This window comes from Lutra lutra, chromosome 4 (assembly GCF_902655055.1).
Source record: "Lutra lutra chromosome 4, mLutLut1.2, whole genome shotgun sequence".
Lineage (NCBI taxonomy): Eukaryota > Metazoa > Chordata > Mammalia > Carnivora > Mustelidae > Lutra > Lutra lutra.
In genome coordinates, this window is record NC_062281.1 from 151894086 (window position 1) to 151913824 (window position 19739).

Genomic DNA, 19739 nt, shown 5'->3' on the forward strand with positions numbered 1-19739 from the left:
GTTCTCTTAGTTATCCTGGCTTGGTTTTACCTGCTGCTCTTTGAAATGAGAGGGCAGTGTCTGACAGGCATTGGATGCCCCAGCTGCAGAACAGTCTTGGAGATTTCCGAAGACAGCGATGTTACCTTTCGTTGCCGACCCCATTTGTTGTCAGTCTGGACTCGAGCTTCATTCAACAGACACCAAACTCTATGCTGGGTACTGGGGAGACGCTGCAGAGCTGATAATCCACAGAGCTGACTAGTTTTACTAACTATAATACCAAATCAGACTGTGATAAGTGCCTCGAGAGTGTTCTAAACAAAGTGTTGAAGTTAATTCTGTCCGAGGGTCAAGGAACAGCTCAAAGAGAAGGTGACATTTCAGGGCGCTCTAGAGCAACAGAAGCATTTTGCTAGCTAGAGAAGGGATAGAGGTGCGATGTAAGTAGAGGGAGTAGGAAGGCAGGGATGCCAAGTGTCAAAGGAGTGTTCCAGAAAGGACAAGTGGTTGATGGTGTCTGGATATAGCGGTTACTGAACCCCATAACAAGTCACTGTAAAAGTATCAAAAAGCTATAGCTGTGTCTCTTTCTGGATGCATAAAAAGAGACACCTGGAATAAATATCCATTTATTGCCCACTGGGTGCCCAGTTCTCTGCTTGGCACTATAGAAGATATATGGGAAGACCCATGCCTTGGGAATGTTTATATAGCCTTCTGTCTAAAAGAAAGATGAACTCATATAAAATAATGTAAAATAATATTACAGCTTCTAAAGCAAAGCATTAGATTACCCCAGAACTCAAGCTGAAGATGATACCTCCAGAGAGCACTCCTGCTGTCCTGACACCCGCTCACCAATAGTGGTACAGGCAGGCTTAACACCCCCCACCCCAACCAGCAGAAAGGCTGAGGGCTTGGGATGACTTCACCTCAGAAACAGGTATAAAGGTCACAGCTAACCCTTACCTAGCACTTGTATGTACCAGGGGTACATGTTTACATGGATTAACTAATTCAGTCTTCACAATTACTGTATTTGGGAGAAACAATTAACATCTCCATTTACATATAGAGAAACTGAGGCACAGAGTCATCTGCCGGAATTCAAATCTACAAGGTCTGGCTCCAGACTCTTCTCTCAAGTTCAAATTCTCAGACTCCAGCCCAGTATCTGGTGCTGGGTGTTTTTCCCTGAGTATTTTCAGGATAATACGATTCAAAGCGAAATAAATACTTGAGAGCCCCAAATCTGTAAGGGAGGAGAACGCTTGTTCGCTCCACAGCCTCAACTTTTGCCCGACTCAAGGCCAGCAAGAAAGTGTTTCTTTTTATTTATATAGTTTTCTTTTTTTTTGTGACAACTTGGTGTTTCTGAACGCTAGGGGCTCCCGGATTCTCTGGTTTGAGAGTAACTTTTCCTTTTAGGATTTTTTTTTTTTTTTTTTTGAAGGGGGTGGGGGAAAATGTGGCCTTAATTATCCTACGTCTTAGGCAGCTTAAGGAAGGGGCTGTGCTTTCGTGATCTCTTCAGAGCCAAGTAAGGAGGTCCCTCTCTTTGCCTCTGTCTGTCTCTCTCTCTCTTTTTAAAAGGACCTCGTGCAATAAAAGTGCAGAAACAAACCCAGGCGACCACAACAGCAGCCGCGGCGGCAGCAGGAGGAGGAGGAGGAGGAGGAAGAGGAGGAGGAAAAGTCGGAGTTGGGGCAGGAGCTGCGGAGCGGCGGGGCTCGGAGCGGCTCCCATTCATTAAGTAAGCAGCGGCCCAGGAAGGTGGCCGAGCGCCCGCGCTGCCCACTCACCCGCTCCAGCAGCGGGACACGCGCCAGCCCCGCGCGCCCCGCGCAACCCAGCTCCGCAGCAGTGTCTGCGCGGCCGCCGGCTCTCCGCCCCCTGGACTCTCGGACGCTGTGGGGCTGAGAGAGGAGCGCAGAGGAGCAGCGCGGAGCAGAGAACAGCCCGGGCTGCAGCGGGAAGCGCGCGGCGGGCTGCACCGTCGCCGCCGCGCCGCGCCGCGAGCGGGGGGCCGAGCCTCCGCGTCCAGCAGCAGCCGCGGCCGGGAGGCGGGCCGGGCGCGAGGGTGTGTGGCTGCCGCCGCCGGGCGTCTTCGCGGGGCCGGAGGCTCGCGCCGCAGCCAGCGCCATGCAAAACTACAAGTACGACAAGGCGATCGCTCCGGAGAGCAAGAACGGGGGCAGCCCGGCGCTCAACAACAACCCGCGGAAGGGCGGCAGCAAGCGGGTGCTGCTCATCTGCCTCGACCTCTTCTGCCTCTTCATGGGTGAGCCCGGACCCCGGCCCCCAGCCCCGGCCTCGCGCCCCCGCGCCGTCAGCCCCTGGGGTGGGGGGTGGGGGGGTGGGGGGGGTGGGGGGGGCAGCCCTGTCCCGGAGCCCTCGCGCAGCACCGAGCCCCAGCGCCCGCCCTTCCCCAGGCTGCAGACTTCCCGGCCTGGAAGCGGGCGTGGGGCGCGCGCAGGCTCTCCCCTGCCACCGGAGCCCGGCCCCTTAGAAGCTGCCTCCGGCGGGAGGCGCAGGCACCGTCCCGCGGAAGGTGTGGGTTCGGCCTCTTAGCGCAGGGCGGTGGGCGGAACCGTGACCCAGAGCCCGCGCGGAGCTTGGTGCCCCCCGTCCGAGTAAGATGGATCTCCTGGGGCGCCGGGCCCCTGCCTGCAGCCGCGCTGCCTCCTCGCTGGCTGTGTGTAAACACCCAACCCTTCCGCTCCCGCCTCCTCGTCCCGGCCGAACTCGAGCTGGCCTTTCCCCGGCTCCCCTTCTCACCCCCACCCCGCACGTCCCCCGGGGGGCTGGGAGCTGCGCCCCAGGGGCTTGACGCGGGCACCCACTAAACTGCCACTTGTTAGGCGCCTACTGTGTGCCGGCGGTAGGCTGTGTCACGGACACGGTTTCAACCAGCCCTCGCCCTGACTCCGTGCAGGGTAGGTGAGGAGCTCCATTTCACCGATTAGAAAACTGAGGCGCTGGGAGAGCAATCCAAGATCAAGATCATGTTTGGGGACCACGATTAACTGCCGTCCCAGAAAGTTAAGGTGATGGTCCATTTCTGTTTTCCAAACTAGTTGGATGCCCCAGCCCGAAGTGCGGTGGGCGCTAAAAAAAAAAAATTGATCGGGAAGTGAGGAGGATTTATGAACTTGGCGGGGGCAGGGAGAAAGCTATTGACATGAATCTACAGGAGTTCCAAGGTTGAAGTCAGAGTAGATTTTTTTTTTTTTTAAACGATTCATGGTGTAATGGAAAGGGCACAGGACTTGTCATCAGAACATTGCTACCCTGCCACTTGCTGGGCGTGCCACCCCCTTGCCTTCTGGGCCTCAGTTTCCTCATCAGTTGAGTGAGTGGTTTGAATTAGATGCTCTCCTAAGGCCCCTTCCTGCATTAAGAACTCGGATTTGGTCCAGGAGCTGTTCTGCCAGCTCTGCTAACTGAAGAAACATCTGTGTTCCCAATTCAGTTCCCTTAAAATAGAACTCCTGCACGGAGAAGTAAGTCCCCTTTGAAATGGATTTGTCCGTGCAGATTGGGCGAACCAGAGATTTAGTGGGCTGGAGTTACACTTCTCTTGTGTTTTATGACTCTTTTCTGCAGCACCGTCCTCACTGAGGTCCGTCCGCCCTGGGCTTGAACGTCCCTAGTAAGTTTGGGAGTCAAAGGAAGATGGGACACCTAGAATTATTAAAACATAAGAATTCTTCCCTTTGGGTACAGAGAGACAGCTGTGGGTAAAATTGTTCTGTGGAAGGGAAGAGAGATGGACTAGTTCAGGTGGCAAATCCGCTTCCCACCTCTTCATAGAAATTGGAGGTTTAGATGCTATGTAAAGGAATTGTCACTGGGGGGCCTGCCTTCCTGTGGGCCGCTGGCTTATTATCCTGCACAGTGGGAAGATTAGTATTTAAAGTCTGCTGCCAAGCTATTGACTTTTTAAAAGGCCCTTCCTGGTCCTGGGGGAGTACAAGGAGAACACTAAACACATTGAAGTTGTTTGCTGTAAACTTCTCTGGGGCTTCTCAGTGTTTACTGGTGTGTTTTGTTGGTGGTAAGGTAAACTCTTCCCAGACGGCCTGTGCTGAGTACCCTCCTACCTCCTACTTTGTGATTAGGAAAGCAAAGCTAGAACAAGCCTGTCAGCCTTTGTACAGTTTCATTGTTCTCCTCCCCTCTTCCACTCTTCTGAATTCAGAAGGCAGTCCTGAGACATGGTGCATTCTTGTTAAAAGGAAAAGAAGTGTGAAGGAATTTGCAGGAAGACACACCTATTAGCTATAGTTTAACTGAGGGCAGTGTTGTGCTGTGAAGGTGCAAGTAAGGTGGATGTTTGCACATTTCACTTCATCTGCCCCAACTCTCTCTGTGTCCCCCCAAAGCTAATATTCTCTACCTAGCTATTGATTATGTTTACTCACGGTTGGTCTGTTGGAATAAATGATTTTTTTTACCTCAAAAAGGTGATACCTGGACCCTGCATTGTCTTCTGAGGCACAGAAGGGTATTTAAAGGGTATTTGCCTTGCTATTAAAAAAAAAAAAAAAAATGCCAACAAAGTCATTTTCAAAGTGACTTATGGTCAGTGTCTCCCCTATGCAAAGACCGAAATATAACATCATTAATTTAATGCCTCACCTACCTTTAATAGGAAAAAGTGTAAGATAAATACTTGAGAAATTTATGCGGGAGAAGAAGTCTGGCTGCCAAGAGAAAATTAATAACACAACATGTGATTTTAATATGCCCTACACAACAGTCCTAAAAATTTTTTTTTTTCTTCTTGGTTCACTTTTTGCCTAAGACTGTCAGTCTGATTTAATTTTTATATGGTTTATTGATCATATGGTCTGGATTACAGGGCACTAATATAGTAAAAAAGAGAAACATAGTTTTCTGTTTATTCTCTCGCAGGAATATATACCAAGCTTCTTCTCCTTGTATCTGGAAAAAATAAAAGCTGATGTGCTACATAAGTGTTATGTGAGTGGAAATATGCAAGCAGTTGAACTTGTTTCACATACCTTCTTGGAATGTGAAATTCTTAGCAAAAAACAAAAGCCCACTCTTGTTTGAAGGCCAAAAGAATCTGGTGTCCGAGAACCCCAAAGGGAGTTGACCTCCCATTGAACAGCTGTCTTTGCCAGCTAATTGCTTTGATAAATACAGTTCCGAATCTTGGTGTGCTAGTCTTTCTGAAATTGATTTTGTTTTCCTTTCAATTACATAATATGTCCCGCCTCCTGTTTTTCAAGCATGGGTTCTGGTGTACCAGGTGACAAGAGACCAGCAGAGGCTGTTCCCAGGCAAGAAGGGAGGGGCATCTACTGTCTTTCTCAGTTTTGTTAGCCTCTTCTTAATGTAAGTGTGTGTACCCTTCGCTGTAACCTTCATGAAGAGATAATCTCAATTTCACCGGTGAGGAGACTGTGTGTTAAGGAGGAAGCTCTGAGATGCACCATGAAGTCGATTTGGGTAGATGCTTCGTTCTCAGTGAACGTGACTGGAGCTCATCTCCCTTTCAAACTCAAGATACTTATCAGAAAATGCTGAAGCTGTTTGCAGAAAATCCTGCCTCTCCGCATTTCCCTGTTAACTTATTTGCACCAAAGCAAATGGAGAGAGGTGGTTGAACTCTTCTGGTCAGAGATACGGTCTTGTTGCCCCACAGCATTGTTTGGATTGGAAGCTAGTTCCAAGACTACGCGGTTCACAGATTTTTGAGGGCACCTTTTTCCCCCACGAGACCGTGGTGCCACAGAAAGGACACCAGCCGTACGTGGCTGGAGCAAAATGCAGAGATTTTGGTAAAACCATGCTGAGCGTCTATGCACCCACTTTCCCTCTCTCCTGTCCCTCATCCCAGCTAGCTGCTGAGTGCCTCCTTCCAGCCAATGCACTTGGAGGGCTGGGCAACTTTAGACAGGTCCAACTTTTTCTGTGTAGACTTTGCTCAAGGCCCTTTATCCTTTGAGTTCAGTTAGCTCACGTGCTAAGTGATGAGCAGAATGGCCACTCCATTACACTGCTGTAAGGATCAGAAGAAATCTTGGGTGTGACCGTTTTGTTTTGTTTTGTTTTAATCTCCTGAGACTTGGGCGAATGCAAGGGCAAACTCAGGGGATTTATAACCTGGGGCCCTGGACATAGTTTTCTGGTTGTCTTCCTACATCGTGTCTAATCACAGGTAGATGAGGCCATGAAATAAATACTCAGTAATAATATTATACTGAAGACCATAAAGCTGTACTTCAAATAGGAGATTGTCACATTTGCCCAGTTAGTTGATGACAGATGATTTCCATTCATTTTGACTCTACACTTGAGCTGAGAAGGCAGCCCCTAAAATGCAGCAGAACTTGTGAGCCGACTGATCTTCACAGTGTACCCTGAGCTGTCCTTAGAGAAGGTTCTCTTGTTTAAAAAAAAAAAAAAAAAAAAATTGTTCCTCATTTGGCTTTTGATACCAGAGGGTAGATAATCTGAACTTAAACCATGAGAGGTGGGAGGAGTTTGAAGAAGCAGGTGTTGGATCAGGTTTAGTCTGAAAAGCCAGAGTCCTGTGCCAGTCCCTGCCAGGAAATGCAGTCAACAGGTGGAGTTTCACGAAGCAAAGGGAAAGAAGCTCAAATAGGTAAAAATGTAGAGTTTGGATGCCAAGCCATCGTGCTGTGTAATATAGCGGTTCCAGAATATTCTTGGCCTTTTTTGACTTTCAGTTAAACGGTTGAGACAGAATTCCTAGAACTGGTTCCGTATATGGGCTACGTAACCTCATCTTGTGTTATTATTAAATTATTCACTTTGCATCCTGGAAGAGAGGCGGTGTGGTATAGCGAAGAGAACTGGAGACTTAGAGCCACAGGCTTCAGATTCCAGACTGGCCAGCGCCAGCATCCGGTTGTGTGGTTGTGGACAAGTTGGTTTTCTATGGATCTCAGGTTTTTCTTTTCCCTTGGTGAAGTGGCTGGTTGGGCAGGATCACGTCTAATGGGTAAAGCTACCCTGCAAGGTTCTGTGACGGATTTCTGGCAGAGAGGAATGACCCTCATGCGTGCACTTTGCTTAGCTCTTCATTGTACATTACTACAGGGGGTCACCCACCCCAACAGTGCTGAGCTGCAGACTCCTGTAGACTCCTATAGGAACAGACTCCTATAGAAATAGGAGTTCTGGCCTTGGACTGCCGCTTCCATGCTGCGTAACTTCAGAGAAATGCCCTTGACTTTACTGGGCCTGGGTTTCTTCATTATTGCCGTAGAGGGAAGGGCCTGAATCATCTTCTCAGACCTCTTCTAGCACTAACAGTTTTAGGATTCTGTACTGGTAGATACATCCTGTGATGCAGAAACCCAGTCATTCTGGATTGACTGGATTGAACAGAACCCATTCCTTCTGTTAGACCATTCATCGTCGGTTGAATTGTTACATTTTTTTACCAAGGACTTAATGCTGACCTTAAGCTTATATTGGTATTCATTCTGGAGGGAAAGTAAGCACTGTTACTGAAGTTAACCCAATATGCTGAGAAACCAGCTAGATTTTTCCTTGGCCAGATGTGTCTTATAACCTGTCTCCTGAAATTTATAGTACAGTTCACCCTTGAACCACGCATATGACTTTTTGACTTCCCAGAAAACCTAACAGCCCGCCATTGACCGGAAGTCTTCCCGGTAACATAAATATCAGTTCCCACATATTTTGTGTGTTATATGTGTTATAAGCTGCGTCCTTACAATAAAGTGAGCTAGAGAAAAGAAAATGTTCGTAGGAAAATCATAAGGAAGAGAAAATACATTTATAGTACTGTATCCAAAAAAAAAAAATCTGTGTATAAGTGGACCCGTGCTGTTCAAATCTATGTTCTCAGGGTCAGCTATAGTCACAAGCACACAATCACAATAGGTAACTTTCCCTTTTTTTTTTTTTTTTTTGGTTACTCTTATTATATTCACTAAGTATGTGTTTTTAATAACTCAATTAGTTTTGATAACAGTCTACCCTGTGAACCACAGAATATAGAAGTAGATTTTCTTTTTTTTTTTTTTAAAGATTTTATTTATTTAGTTGACAGACAGTTATCACAAGTAGGCAGAGAGGCAGGCAGAGAGAGAGAGGAGGAAGGAAGCAGGCTCCCTGCAGAGCAGAAAGCCCGATGTGGGGCTCGATCCCAGGACCCTGGGATCATGACCTGAGCCGAAGACAGAGGCTTTAACCCACTGAGCCACCCAGGCGCCCCTAGAAGTAGATTTTCATTGATCCACTGGCAAACGGTCCAGCCAAACATCTTGCATGGGTTGAAATAAAGAAGGGAACTTCCATTTCGTAGGTAAGCCTTGCGGACTTTTCCAGAATGGTTGAAAACCCCTATTTCCTCATTGTCCTGAATGGCTGGGGTCTTTTTGTTTTTGCTTTTTGGTTCTTGGTTTTTGGGGTTTTTCTTCCCCTTAGCCCGCTCTTCTCCAGCTTTCTAGCGTACTTAAGAGATACACCAGGGGGTATAGCTGTCTTTGTGGGATACTGTTAAGGTTAGAGTTGTGGCCCTTTCCACTTTTAGCCCTTTTTTGATTTCCTGTCAGTTTTGGATTCTTTCTTTCCCCTTCCTGTGCAGTTGCTTGGGCTGGTAAGCCCAGCTGGTCGCAGCACGATGCTAATGAGACCGTAGGCAAGGACTTCTTCCCTGTGTAGGCAGTGATATTTATGGGGACACCCTACCCAGCGTGTCAGTTCAGCCAGTACACATTGTTGGAGGAGCAATCACTTATTTGGGGGGTATCTATTATATCAGCATTTCACAGACTCACCTCATAAGGAGACCTATCTGGTGTGAAACAGAGGTTCTCAGGCTCCTTCTGAGGAAATTCAAATTCCGCAGGCTTTGGGCCAGGGCCTGGGAGTCTGTATTTTTTATTTAAAAGCTTCTGGTGATTCTCCTCAGGCCAATCAGACAATCACTATGTTGTTTAACAGCTGTTGTCTTAAGGGCAGTTGGCTACGGCCTGGGCTTTTTGTCCCTGGACTGAATGTTCTGGCACTTTTCATGCTGTTAGGTTTTTGTTTTGTTTTTTTTCCTTTGTGGCCTGCACACCTGTCTTTCAGTAAAGATAATGAAGCTTGTTAGAATTCATTCAACAGGAAAAATTACCTCTGGGTGCAGGCCTGAAGGTCTCTGGTGACTTTTTTTTTTTTTTTTTAAGATTTTATTTATTTATTTGACAGAGAGAGATCACAAGTAGGCAGAGAGGCAGGCAGAGAGAGAGGGGGAAGCAGGCTCCCTGTGAGCAGAGAGCCTGATGCGGGACTTGATCCCAGAACCCTGAGATCATGACCTGAGCTGAAGGCAGAGGCTTAACCCACTGAGCCACCCAGGCGCCCCTCTGGTGACTTTTTTAATGTAGGGACTTGGTGGTGTCTCCTAACTGCTGAGAGGCTGGGATTTTTATCTGTTTCTGGGTCCTAAACTGAGTTCTGTGTAGTGGAAGTTGCCCGCCTAGTGACCACTTTTGGAAAAATGAGGTGTTAACTCTGTAAATATTTTCTTTTGAGATATTGAAGTTTGTGTCTGAGTGAAAAGTGAAATGAATAAATGAGATTTGGAATAGAGCCTTTAAAAGATCAAAGTTAGCTTGGCATAGTATTGTGGAAACAATACAAGCTTTGGATTCACTCCCATCTGGGTACAACTTGGGCGAAAAGTATTTCATCTTTCCAGGCAGAAAGGTGTCCTCATCTGGAAAAGAAGCAAGAGTCCCAGTGGCACCCTGATACAGTGAAGCTCTGACGAGATCGTGATTCTGAAAACCCTTTAGGAAGTTAAAAAAGCCCTCTATCATGATTATCAGGTATCACGTTGCTATTATTAGTCATAGTAATAGTAGTATTTTCCTTTCCTTCCCAGTGTTCTTACTCCTCAATGGTGCTGTGAAATCGTCTCATTTTTTGGGCAGCAAAGTTGCCTGAAATATATTAGGGGGAAAAAACTTTGAAGAGAATCCTAAGAAATAACCAGGCAGAGGGAACACAAATATTTTCCTTTAGCTGAAAAAAAGCAGGTGTAGGCAAACGACCCCATCTGGGAAAGTCACAATGCGGGGAACTTGGTCATCTTTGGTGGTTGCTTTCTTCTTTCCCTTTGAAAGGGACATGGCCATGTCATCTTAAGAGAAGACTTGCTCTTTTCTAGTTCCTTCCATTTTATTTGTTTTAATTGTATTGAGTCCGAATATGTACAGTATGTTTTACAGGGCCTGCTCTAGGACACAAATAGGAGTTGTTTTTTTTTTTTTCAAGATTTATTTATTTGAGAAAGAGAGAGAGCTAGCACATGAGCATGGGGTGGGAAGTCGTAGAGGGAGAGGGCGAGAGAGAATCTCAAGCAGACTTCGCACAGAACCTTATGTGGGTCTTGACCTCACAACCCTGAGATTATGACCTGAGCTGAAATCAAGAGTCAGACGCTGACATCACTGAGCCAGTGCCCCAGCACAAATACAAATCTCAAGGATCACATTGGGCGGTAAGGAGCTAGGTATACATAAATAACTGCAAAACAGCCCAGAGTGTGTTGAATGAGCCTTTCTGTGGGCAGCATAAATTATGAAAATGCTGTTGGAACAGTTGTTCAATGCCTAGTTCATGGAGTCTTTAGAAGCTGATGGTAGTTGGGCGCCTGGGTGGCTCAGTGGGTTAAGCCTCTGCCTTCGGCTCAGGTCATGATCCCAGGGTCCTGGGATCAAGCCCCGCATCGGGCTCTCTGCTCAGCAGGGAGCCTGCTTCCTCCTCTCTCTCTGCCTACTTCTGATTTCTGTCAAATAAATAAATAAAATCTGTAAAAAAAAAAAAAAAAGAATTTGATGGTAACTCTTGGAGTTGTCATTATCAACAACGTCAAGGTCATTTTTTATCTCCGTCAGAAACACAGGCCTTTTGGGGCAGGGCAGGGCAAGAGGTGGGAACAGGGGACCACGGGTTTTTGAGTCTGACAGATGGGAGCGTACTTGCTGTTATTGGCTGGGAACCCTAGGGAAGTCACGAGAGTTGCCGAGGCCCCCGTCTTCTGCTTTGTAAATTGGATGGTATGGGTGTCTTGGAGGTGGGAGGCTATGCCAAGTATGGCGTCTGGTGCTGGGAGCCCACAGGTAGTAGCTGCTGTCACACTTGTCACTATAGCCTACCCTGTGCCCTCGGTGTGACGGGAGGAACCCAAGGCCTGGACTGGGTGGGTGGTGATGGTCTGGCGATCCTTAAAGATCAGGGCCTGCAGCCCGTGTTTTGCCTTTATACCATTTTGCTTTTCTGGTTGTTGATTTGTCAGTTTGAAATTGGTATTGTCCAGGAGGTCCGGTTCTCCAGAGAGCTATAATCTCTTCTTTCTCCTGCCCGTGTCATTTAAAAAAGGAACAAGACAAATGGGTTAACTTTTAATCCCGAATGTCGGGTTATAGTCAAGTGAGGCCAGAGAAGCATGAGGCAAATTTGAAGGAGGAGGCAGTTTTCAGATACCACTGTTCATCCACTTGTTCTAGAAAGTGCTTATTACCAAAGATCACCACGGACTGATTTGAGCTTGAACGGGCGCCTCCTTTTGTAAACGATGTATCACAGGAGAGAAGAAAGAGAAACCAAAGTTTTCAAAGTTTTTGCTTTTTAAAAACCTCTTGAGGTAGAAACTATTCTCCTTTGACCAAGGAGGAAACAGAGTCTCAGATTAAATAATTTTCTCAAGGTCCTGCCTTAGTTGGTGGGGCCAACATTCAAAAGAGAGCTAGGTCAGGTTCTCATACATCCTCGTGGAACTCTCCTTCCCTTAGATCCAGGCTTATAAATTAAAATCTGCCTTGAAATTCTCCCAATTTAAAACCAAACCAAACAACACACATAGGATCCAGTTGGAAACTTTTGAAGGGAACTTACTGATTTCTGTATGCTTTGAAAGTATACGTTGCAATCAGAATATTGGTGGTAAGCGTGTTTTTGAGGTTTGTCACAAATTAACAAAATTATATGCCTCGAGAGTTTTGCAGAGAAATGCAAATCAGTATAAGCACCTCGTTATAATAAGCAGTATGCTTTGGTTCCTGTTTATGTATCCCCCAAAGCACATAATACACATAATTATATTGACACGAAGGAAGCCATTCTCATTGATGGTTTCTTTATATCTGGCCCCCAATTAGTTTGCGGTATCAATCAGTGTAATTTCTAGAGAGCCTATTTAATTAAGTCTAGGTTTGTATCTGTCTTTCAAGCATCAGTCTTGTCTTCCGTGGTTGCTTCCTGAGCACCTACTCTGTGCTGGGCCCCCAGGATCTCTTGACCTTTAAGTATTCTCAGGCTGGGAGTGGGAAACAGACTTGGTGAGATTAAACACACTAAGTGTCACGAATGTGGATGGTAGAGGAGGAGCTTTAGCAAGGAAATGAAGAATGGGGAAGTTTGCCTGAGGGCGTGGAGCTGGGTCATGCAAGAGAAATCCCAGCTCATGTGCCAGGAGAGGGGAGAGGGCGATCCAGCACAGGGAGCAGCAGGTGCTGAGCAGGGCATGCGTGAACAAGCCTGGGAAGGGTGAGTGTGAGAGGCTGCTGTGTAGTACGGCGTTGTGTGTCTGTACCGTGTGATGGAAGGAGGATGTTGGAGATGAGGCCAGAGAGATAGTTGGGAGCCAGATCAGGGAAGGGGGCGGTGAAAGGCAGGCAGTGGAAGGACTTGAACTTTATTTCGGAGGACCAGCCGAGCCAATGAAATTTTATTTTTGTTTTCGTTTTCCTTTTTATTATGGAAAATGTCATATAGAAACCAAACACCGTATATAGCTGGAGTGGAATTGCTAGGTCATATGGTAACTCCGTGTTTCACTTTTTGAGGAACTGCCAAATGGTTTTTTCCATAGTGGCTGCACCGTATTTTAGAAATAGCGTGACATTAGTTAAAATATGTAAGGAAAAAAATGAAACGTTTTATGGACAATATTTGGAATTAGCATATTCATGAATAGTTTTTAAGAGAGGATGAATCTGCTCTGAGTTGCATTTGAGATTGCTGGGTTTGAGGCGAGGTAAATGGGAGAGAGGGGAGGGGACCAGTAACAGGGAGGCAGAGTTGGACCGTAAGCATTGGAGACTGAGAAGAGAAGGGTGGGTGAGAAGGATGATAGGTAGCTCCTGATCTCCTGGGTGGGAACCTCTGAACAGTGGTGCTGCCATTCCCTTCCCACTTTCCATGCAGTGTTTGTAGTAGAAAGCTAAATGAAATCCATCTTGTAGGATTACTGAGATGCTTCATGGTCATGGCCTTACTAGGCAGATGAAGCTCTGGAATTTCTTAGGTTCTCAAATGCCCCTTAAAATAAATGGGCCATTGGAAATCCTTCTGTTTGGGGGGCCTAGGTGGCTCAGTGGGTTAAAGCCTCTGCCTTCGGCTCGGGTCATGACCCCGGGGTCCTGGGATTGAGCCCTGCATCAGGCTCTCTGCTCAGCAGGGAGCCTGCTTCCTCCTCTCTCTCTGCCAGCCTCTCTGCCTACTTGTGATCTCTATCTGTCAAATAAATAAATAAAATCTTTAAAAAAAAAGAAAAAGAAAGAAATCCTTCTGGTTTAGAGAAACAGTTTTTCTTGGGTTGTAATGGTATTTTTTAAAAACGGTGTTGTTGAGATATAATATCTAAATTATATATATGTTATATATGTATATGTGTTATATATATCGTATATATATGAATTACACATATGTTATATAGAGATAACGTACAGTTCACAGGCTTTCAGTACAGTTTACAGAGCTGGGCAACCATCACCATTATCAATTTTAGAACATTTTCAACACTGCAAAAAGAAACTTGCACCTGTTAGCAGTCACCCTCCATTTACCCTTTTGGTCCTGCCAAGGCAACCACTGACCAACTCTTTAGGTCTGTACATTTGCCTATTCTCAACATTTCATTTAAGTGAAACTATATAATATGTGGTCTTCATGAATGGCTTCTTTGACTCGAGATAATGTTTGCAAGGTTCATCCATAACTTATCACCAATGTATAGCATGTTCGTTGAGCCTGTGTTAGAACGTCATTGACTTTTTTTCTTTTTTTTCTTTTTTTTTAGATTTTATTTATTTATTTATTTGTTTGTCAGAGAGGAAGAGAGAGCGCGAGAGCACACAAGCAGGCAGGCAGAGGCAGAGAGAGAAGCAGGCTCCCTGCTTAACAAGGAGCCCAATGCGGGACTCGATCCCAAGACTCTGGGATCATGACCTGAGCTGAAGGCAGTGGCTTAATCCACTGAGCCACCCAGGCATCCCAACTTCATTGACTTTTATTGCCAAATAATATTCTCTTGTATGGGCATACCACATTTATTTTATACACTTACCAGTTGATAGACATCTGGGTATTTTCCACTTCCTGGTCATTCTGAATAATGCTGCTATGAACACTCATGTTCAGGTTTTTTGTGTGGGCACACACTTTCAGTTCTCTTGGGTATCTATGCCTAAGGAGTGGAATTGCCAGATCACATGGTAACTCCGTGTTTAACTTCTTGAGGAAACCGCCAAACCGTTTTCCACTGTGGCTGTGCCATTTTAGAACTGTTTTAGGATTAATTAAAATATGTAAGGAGAGAACACAAAAGTTTTACCAAAGACCTTTGGAATTAACATATTCATGAAACCACTCTAGTGTGGCTTTGTTCTTCCAGCCATTTTCCACAAAGAAGCAAAGTTTTTAATGAGTTCACTACTGTCACTGGGTTGGAGATGAGTGAGCCGAGAACAATGAAGCTGACTGAGAAAAAGATGCTGGGTGGTCAGCGAGCCCCGCTCACCCGCTGAGTAACATACTTCCACAGACCCGAGATGTCACAAGCACATTCCTGCCTCCGCCAAATGAAAACAAGCCTGGGGTCTTCAGAGGCTCTGGAAAACGATTAAGTGTACAGATGCTAATATTAAGCTCTTCATATTCCTAGGATCTGTTTTACAGTATTGTTTAAGGCCATGAGGTAGAATTGTAGTTTCGGATGAGGTTGATCGTTCACCCTTTACCTGCTACATGTGTGGCTGTGTACGCACCAGTCATCCCAGAAGTCAGAATTACTGTGTATCTTTTGGACTCACGTGCTGGATGCCGGAGATGGTTAAAGACTGTTAAGACCCGAACACACACCTTTAGGAATTAGTCGAAGTGTCAAGTTGTAAGTTACACTGAAAGTTAAACTGTAAGTGCTTAAAAATTTAAAGCACCCCTATGACAAAAGGGTGCGGAAGAGACACTCACCTTTGTTACCGGAAGCATTAGATGCGGTCTTGCTTCATCTTTCCAGTAATAGAATAAGGAGATGTCAGTCACCTGGTTTAGCAACTCAGAGAGGGCAAATGGTTTGCCCAGGTTCACACAGCTCATGTGGGTGGGGGCTGGGCTGGCACTCAGGCCTGCCCACATAATGACAGTTGCTGACATTTGTCAGGTACCTGCTCTGTGCCTCTCACTGGGCGGAGCAGTGTGCACGCGTTCACTCGTTTAACCCTCCCAGTGAGCCTGTGGGGTCCTTCTTACTGTTTATCTCCATTTCATAGAAATGAGGTTCAGAGAGGTTAAAAAAAAATCACTTCTCAGGGGCGCTTGGGTGGCTCAGTGGGTTGAAGCCTCTGCCTTCAGCTCGGGTCATGATCCCAGGGTCCTAGATCAAGCCCCGCATTGGGCTCTCTGCTCAGTGGGGAGCCTGCTTCCCTTCCCCTATCTCTGCCTACTTGTGATCTGTCTGTCAAATAAGTAAATAAAATCTTAAAAAAAAAAAAAAAAGATCACTTCTCAGAGGTTCCGTGGCGGTGACTTGCAGCATTGGGTTCAGACCTAAGACGTCTGACCCATTGGGCCATCTTTCGCCACCGGGCTCTGCTGCTTTTGTTCTCCAGGGCTTCTGAAGTTCCCTTTCTGTCCACACCCCTCTGTGCTAGCTCTCCCATTGTCACATGTGATGGTTTGTCCAAAATGGGTTAGACTTGGGATTCTCACCCTGGGCTCTCTGGACCTGTAAAGGTATATTAGGGCAGCTAGGAGCCATCTTATGCTATTTTCAGCGCTTCAGAAATAGCTAACCTGTACTGTAGCACATTTACCAGTGTGCAGCTAGTCGAGACTCACTTAGAGCATCGGTCTCTGCCTAGCTGAGTCAGAGCACTGGCATTCTGTGCTATGAGGTGAATGTCGAAGGACCCCTGTCCACTCACTCTGATCTTGCTGGTTATTTCCACTACTCAGGAGACGGGGTTGCCACTTTCTCTGCTTTGATTAACAAAAGGAGAGAGTGAATTCAAAATATAGTTTACTTGGGAAATGAAGACATCTTCCAGATATCACAGAGGGTCAGGAAGAAAGTGGCAGGTATCTTTGGTGGTCAGAAGCCTGGACATCCTAAAATACGCCAGCCACTCTGTGAATTTAGAGGAGGGGAAGACATCGTATCATGGGAAGATGGTCTAGAGGGAAGAGGGGCTAGGCCTTTGTCACTCACATCAGTAATGAGTCGCTCTGTTAGTGATCTTTTTTGTATCATGGACTTGATCTGCTGTCCTTGTGGTTTGTTGTAACCTTTGGGTTACATAGAGAAATTGTGAGCTTCTCTGGTTAGTGGCTGTGGGCACAGCACCTTCATTAAATGTGGTGAATAGAATTTCTGCTAGTAGCCTCTTCCCCACAAATGACCCACATTGTTGTGGAGTTAGCAACCACTAACAGGAAGTGGCAGAAATGCTTGTCAGCCGCACAGTGGATTTCATTAGACACTTGCCCAAAGTAGCTGTTTTGGTCGATTTGGCCTCCATAGGTTTCTGGGGAAGAATGGCCTAAGACGTTAGTTCCCAGCATTACATTTGTCTTGCTGTCATCTTGGCCTTGGTGGACATTCTGATTAAATATGTAGTATTTTCTTCTGAAGTAATCTCATATGCTGTAATTATAGGGAAGAACTTCTAGCAGGCTGAGATTTTTTAAAAATATTCCCAAGGTTGTTACCAACTTACCTGAGTCTTGTTTAGTGGGCTTCTCGCTTGAATCTCTTTGGAGAAAGTAACTCCAGTAACTAGGCGGGAGGGATGATGGGCTCCCCTCTTCCTAGTAAACCATTGCTTTGGAAGATCTGCACTGTAGGCATTGGGTGACTCCCAGGGGCTGCTTGGGAAATTAAAATACATTTCTTGGGTCAAAACATTAAAAATACTGGGTGCTTTCAGTCCCATGAGGGAAATAAGCCATCTTGACTTTTGGTTTCATTTACCTAGGGCCACTAATGGCTGAAGAACCTTTAATTATGATTTTGCCTTAAATTGGATGTTTGCGGTTCTGCAGTCTTCTGCTGTGAAATCCAGTTATTGTTAATTAATAGTCTCTTTCCGTGGCTAGTTCCAGTAAATGATAAAATATGCATCTGAGAATTAGAATGTAAATGTCCTTTTTTGCCTCAGTTTCTCTCATTCTAGATCTCTAGGTGCCTAAATCCTGAAAGCTAACAAAAGACAAATGCCATAACACCCAGGATGGCATTCTCCAAACGCCAACTGGAAAAAGACTGGGAAAAGGACATTTTTGAGCCCTATGGTATAGTCAGGCATATCCACGTGTCTCATCAGATAGTATAATGCCGAAAGGGAGAGATACTCCTAGAACTGATTTTTACAGATGAAACCCTTGCCCTTTGGGGGGAGGTTGAGTAGCTTACTGAGGATCCTGCAACTGGAAAGTGGTCGAGTGCCTGGGATAAGAACCAGTCAACACCTCTGCTCTTTCCTCCCGCTGTGAAGACTGGCGTTGGAATTTGCACTGACTTCTATTTTCAATAATAAGCTTACGAAGCAAGCAAGTCAGCCAGAAAGTTTTGAAGTGAAATTATCAGGCCTTGCGAAGTGTTCCAAGTGTGGTTTGGGATTTAAAGCCTTTTGCCCATTTCAGTTTTGCCTTTTTCTTTGTAAAATTCCTGGAGGACAGAGATTAGGCTGAGAACCTTCAGGCTGGAAGGGGGAAGGGCATGCATTTTGCCGAATGCTTCTCTGGCAGACTAGACTGTAAGGCAAGGGGCTTTACAGGCATTATTAACTGACTTGAATTTCATAACAACCCTGTGAAGGAGGAGGTTGGGGTTCATTTTAGTTTTCTATGGACCTAGTCAGCAATGCCTGTCTCAACTCCTTTTGCTGGGGGTGGGGGGAGGTGGGGTGACACACCATATTAATAACCCAACTAGTTAATCACTAGCAGAGATCATTTACTAAGATTCCAGGGGAAGTGCTTTGCTGGAATGTGCTTGGTGGTCACTCATGCCACGCAGCCACTTTTATTGAAAATACGTGGGAGAGGCTCAGCTTCTGTAGAGCATCAGAGAAGGACAGGTCAGGGCAGGAGAATATTTTGCCAATTCCATACAGAAATGGAGGGACTTATCTGCAGAGGGAGAGCAGCTTCATATTCTACTGTTGCCTCTGCTTATCAGTCTTCCCCAAAGGAGTTAAAAAGGCAGGGAAATGCAACATTCTGAGCGAAGTAGCCCACACTTCGCCTAGAGGCTCTGTGTGTTTCCCAGGCTATTGTAGGTTTCCTATTCATTTGGGATTTGAATGGTGGTGTGATTAGCATGAGAGCAAGTGTATAAAGTAGGTCTTTTTCTCCTTTTCCTAAAAGAAGTTTTGTGGCGTTTCTTTTTCTGAGAGAGCTGGCATGAAGCTTTGACAAACACAGACCCATGGAAAAGTTAAATAAGACTCAGAGAAGACCCATTTTGTACAGATCCTTTGCACTTAGAATGCAGAGCAGCAACGCAGTTGGCAAGAGGCACCTCAGATCATAGTCACGGCAAGGGCTGTTCCTCCACTCTGGACCAGTCAGTGATGGATGGGAAATACCCACCAGACCAATGGGAAAGTGCATTCTTGGCTGTTGACCAAAACTGCAGATGAGAACATTCCTGGGACCCCGTTGTCTGTCTTATCTGTCCTTCAGTATTTATTGAGATAAATGCAAAGGCTCAATGAGATACAAAGAATTACAAGAGGTAGAGCCTGCCCTTGAGGGGCAGGTGAGAAGATGAGGAGATAGAAACACAGACAGAAAACACAGCCAGGTTTTGAGTGCAAAATTAAATGAGAAACTTCCAACATGGAGTCTAGGAGGCAGCTCTGTGCTGATCTTGGGCTCTGTTCCCTGCTTTGCTGTATTGGCTGGGGGACCCCTGGAACATCATTGCTACTTTAGGAATGATACAGTGGGGGTGAAGATTTATTCGCTCCCTACCTCATAGAACTATTGCAACCCAAGGGTATGCTGTCACAAATATATAGGAAAATGCTTTAGGCTATAAAGTCGTATCTGTATTGTGCAATGAAAAAAAATGTACATTATATATATCTATAGCTATAGATATAGATATATATCTTCTGAATTTGCTCTGTCCTCTGCATTCTCCCTATTTTTCATTCGCGATGCATGGTGTCACATACCTGTGGCTGAAAATATTTCTTTAGAGGTTTTATTTCAAGGTTGTCTGATCTCCCCCATATATCTTTTATGCATTAAGTATACAGGAGTCATTTCTTAAAACTCTGGATCACATCGGTCCTTCTCTACAGACCGGGACTTTTAATGACCTCTCATTGACTACAAAATAAACTTTCAAATATATCTGAGACCCTTCAGAATCATACCCCAGCTAACCTTTCCTGCTCCTCATTCCCTTGCTTCCTACCCCCCTCACCCACTCCACTGCTCCATAC

General features: G+C 45.7%; 1 protein-coding gene across 1 annotated transcript in view; it reads left to right on the forward strand.

Moving 5' to 3' along the window:
* Positions 1–1512: 1512 nt before the first annotated feature.
* Positions 1513–19739, forward strand: part of PLPP3 (phospholipid phosphatase 3) — an 84263-nt gene continuing 66036 nt past the window's right edge. The window contains exon 1 of the mRNA XM_047725990.1: positions 1513–2263. Coding sequence (XP_047581946.1) covers positions 2125–2263 — 139 coding nt within the window. The 5' untranslated portion in view covers positions 1513–2124. The remainder of the gene's footprint in view (positions 2264–19739) is intronic.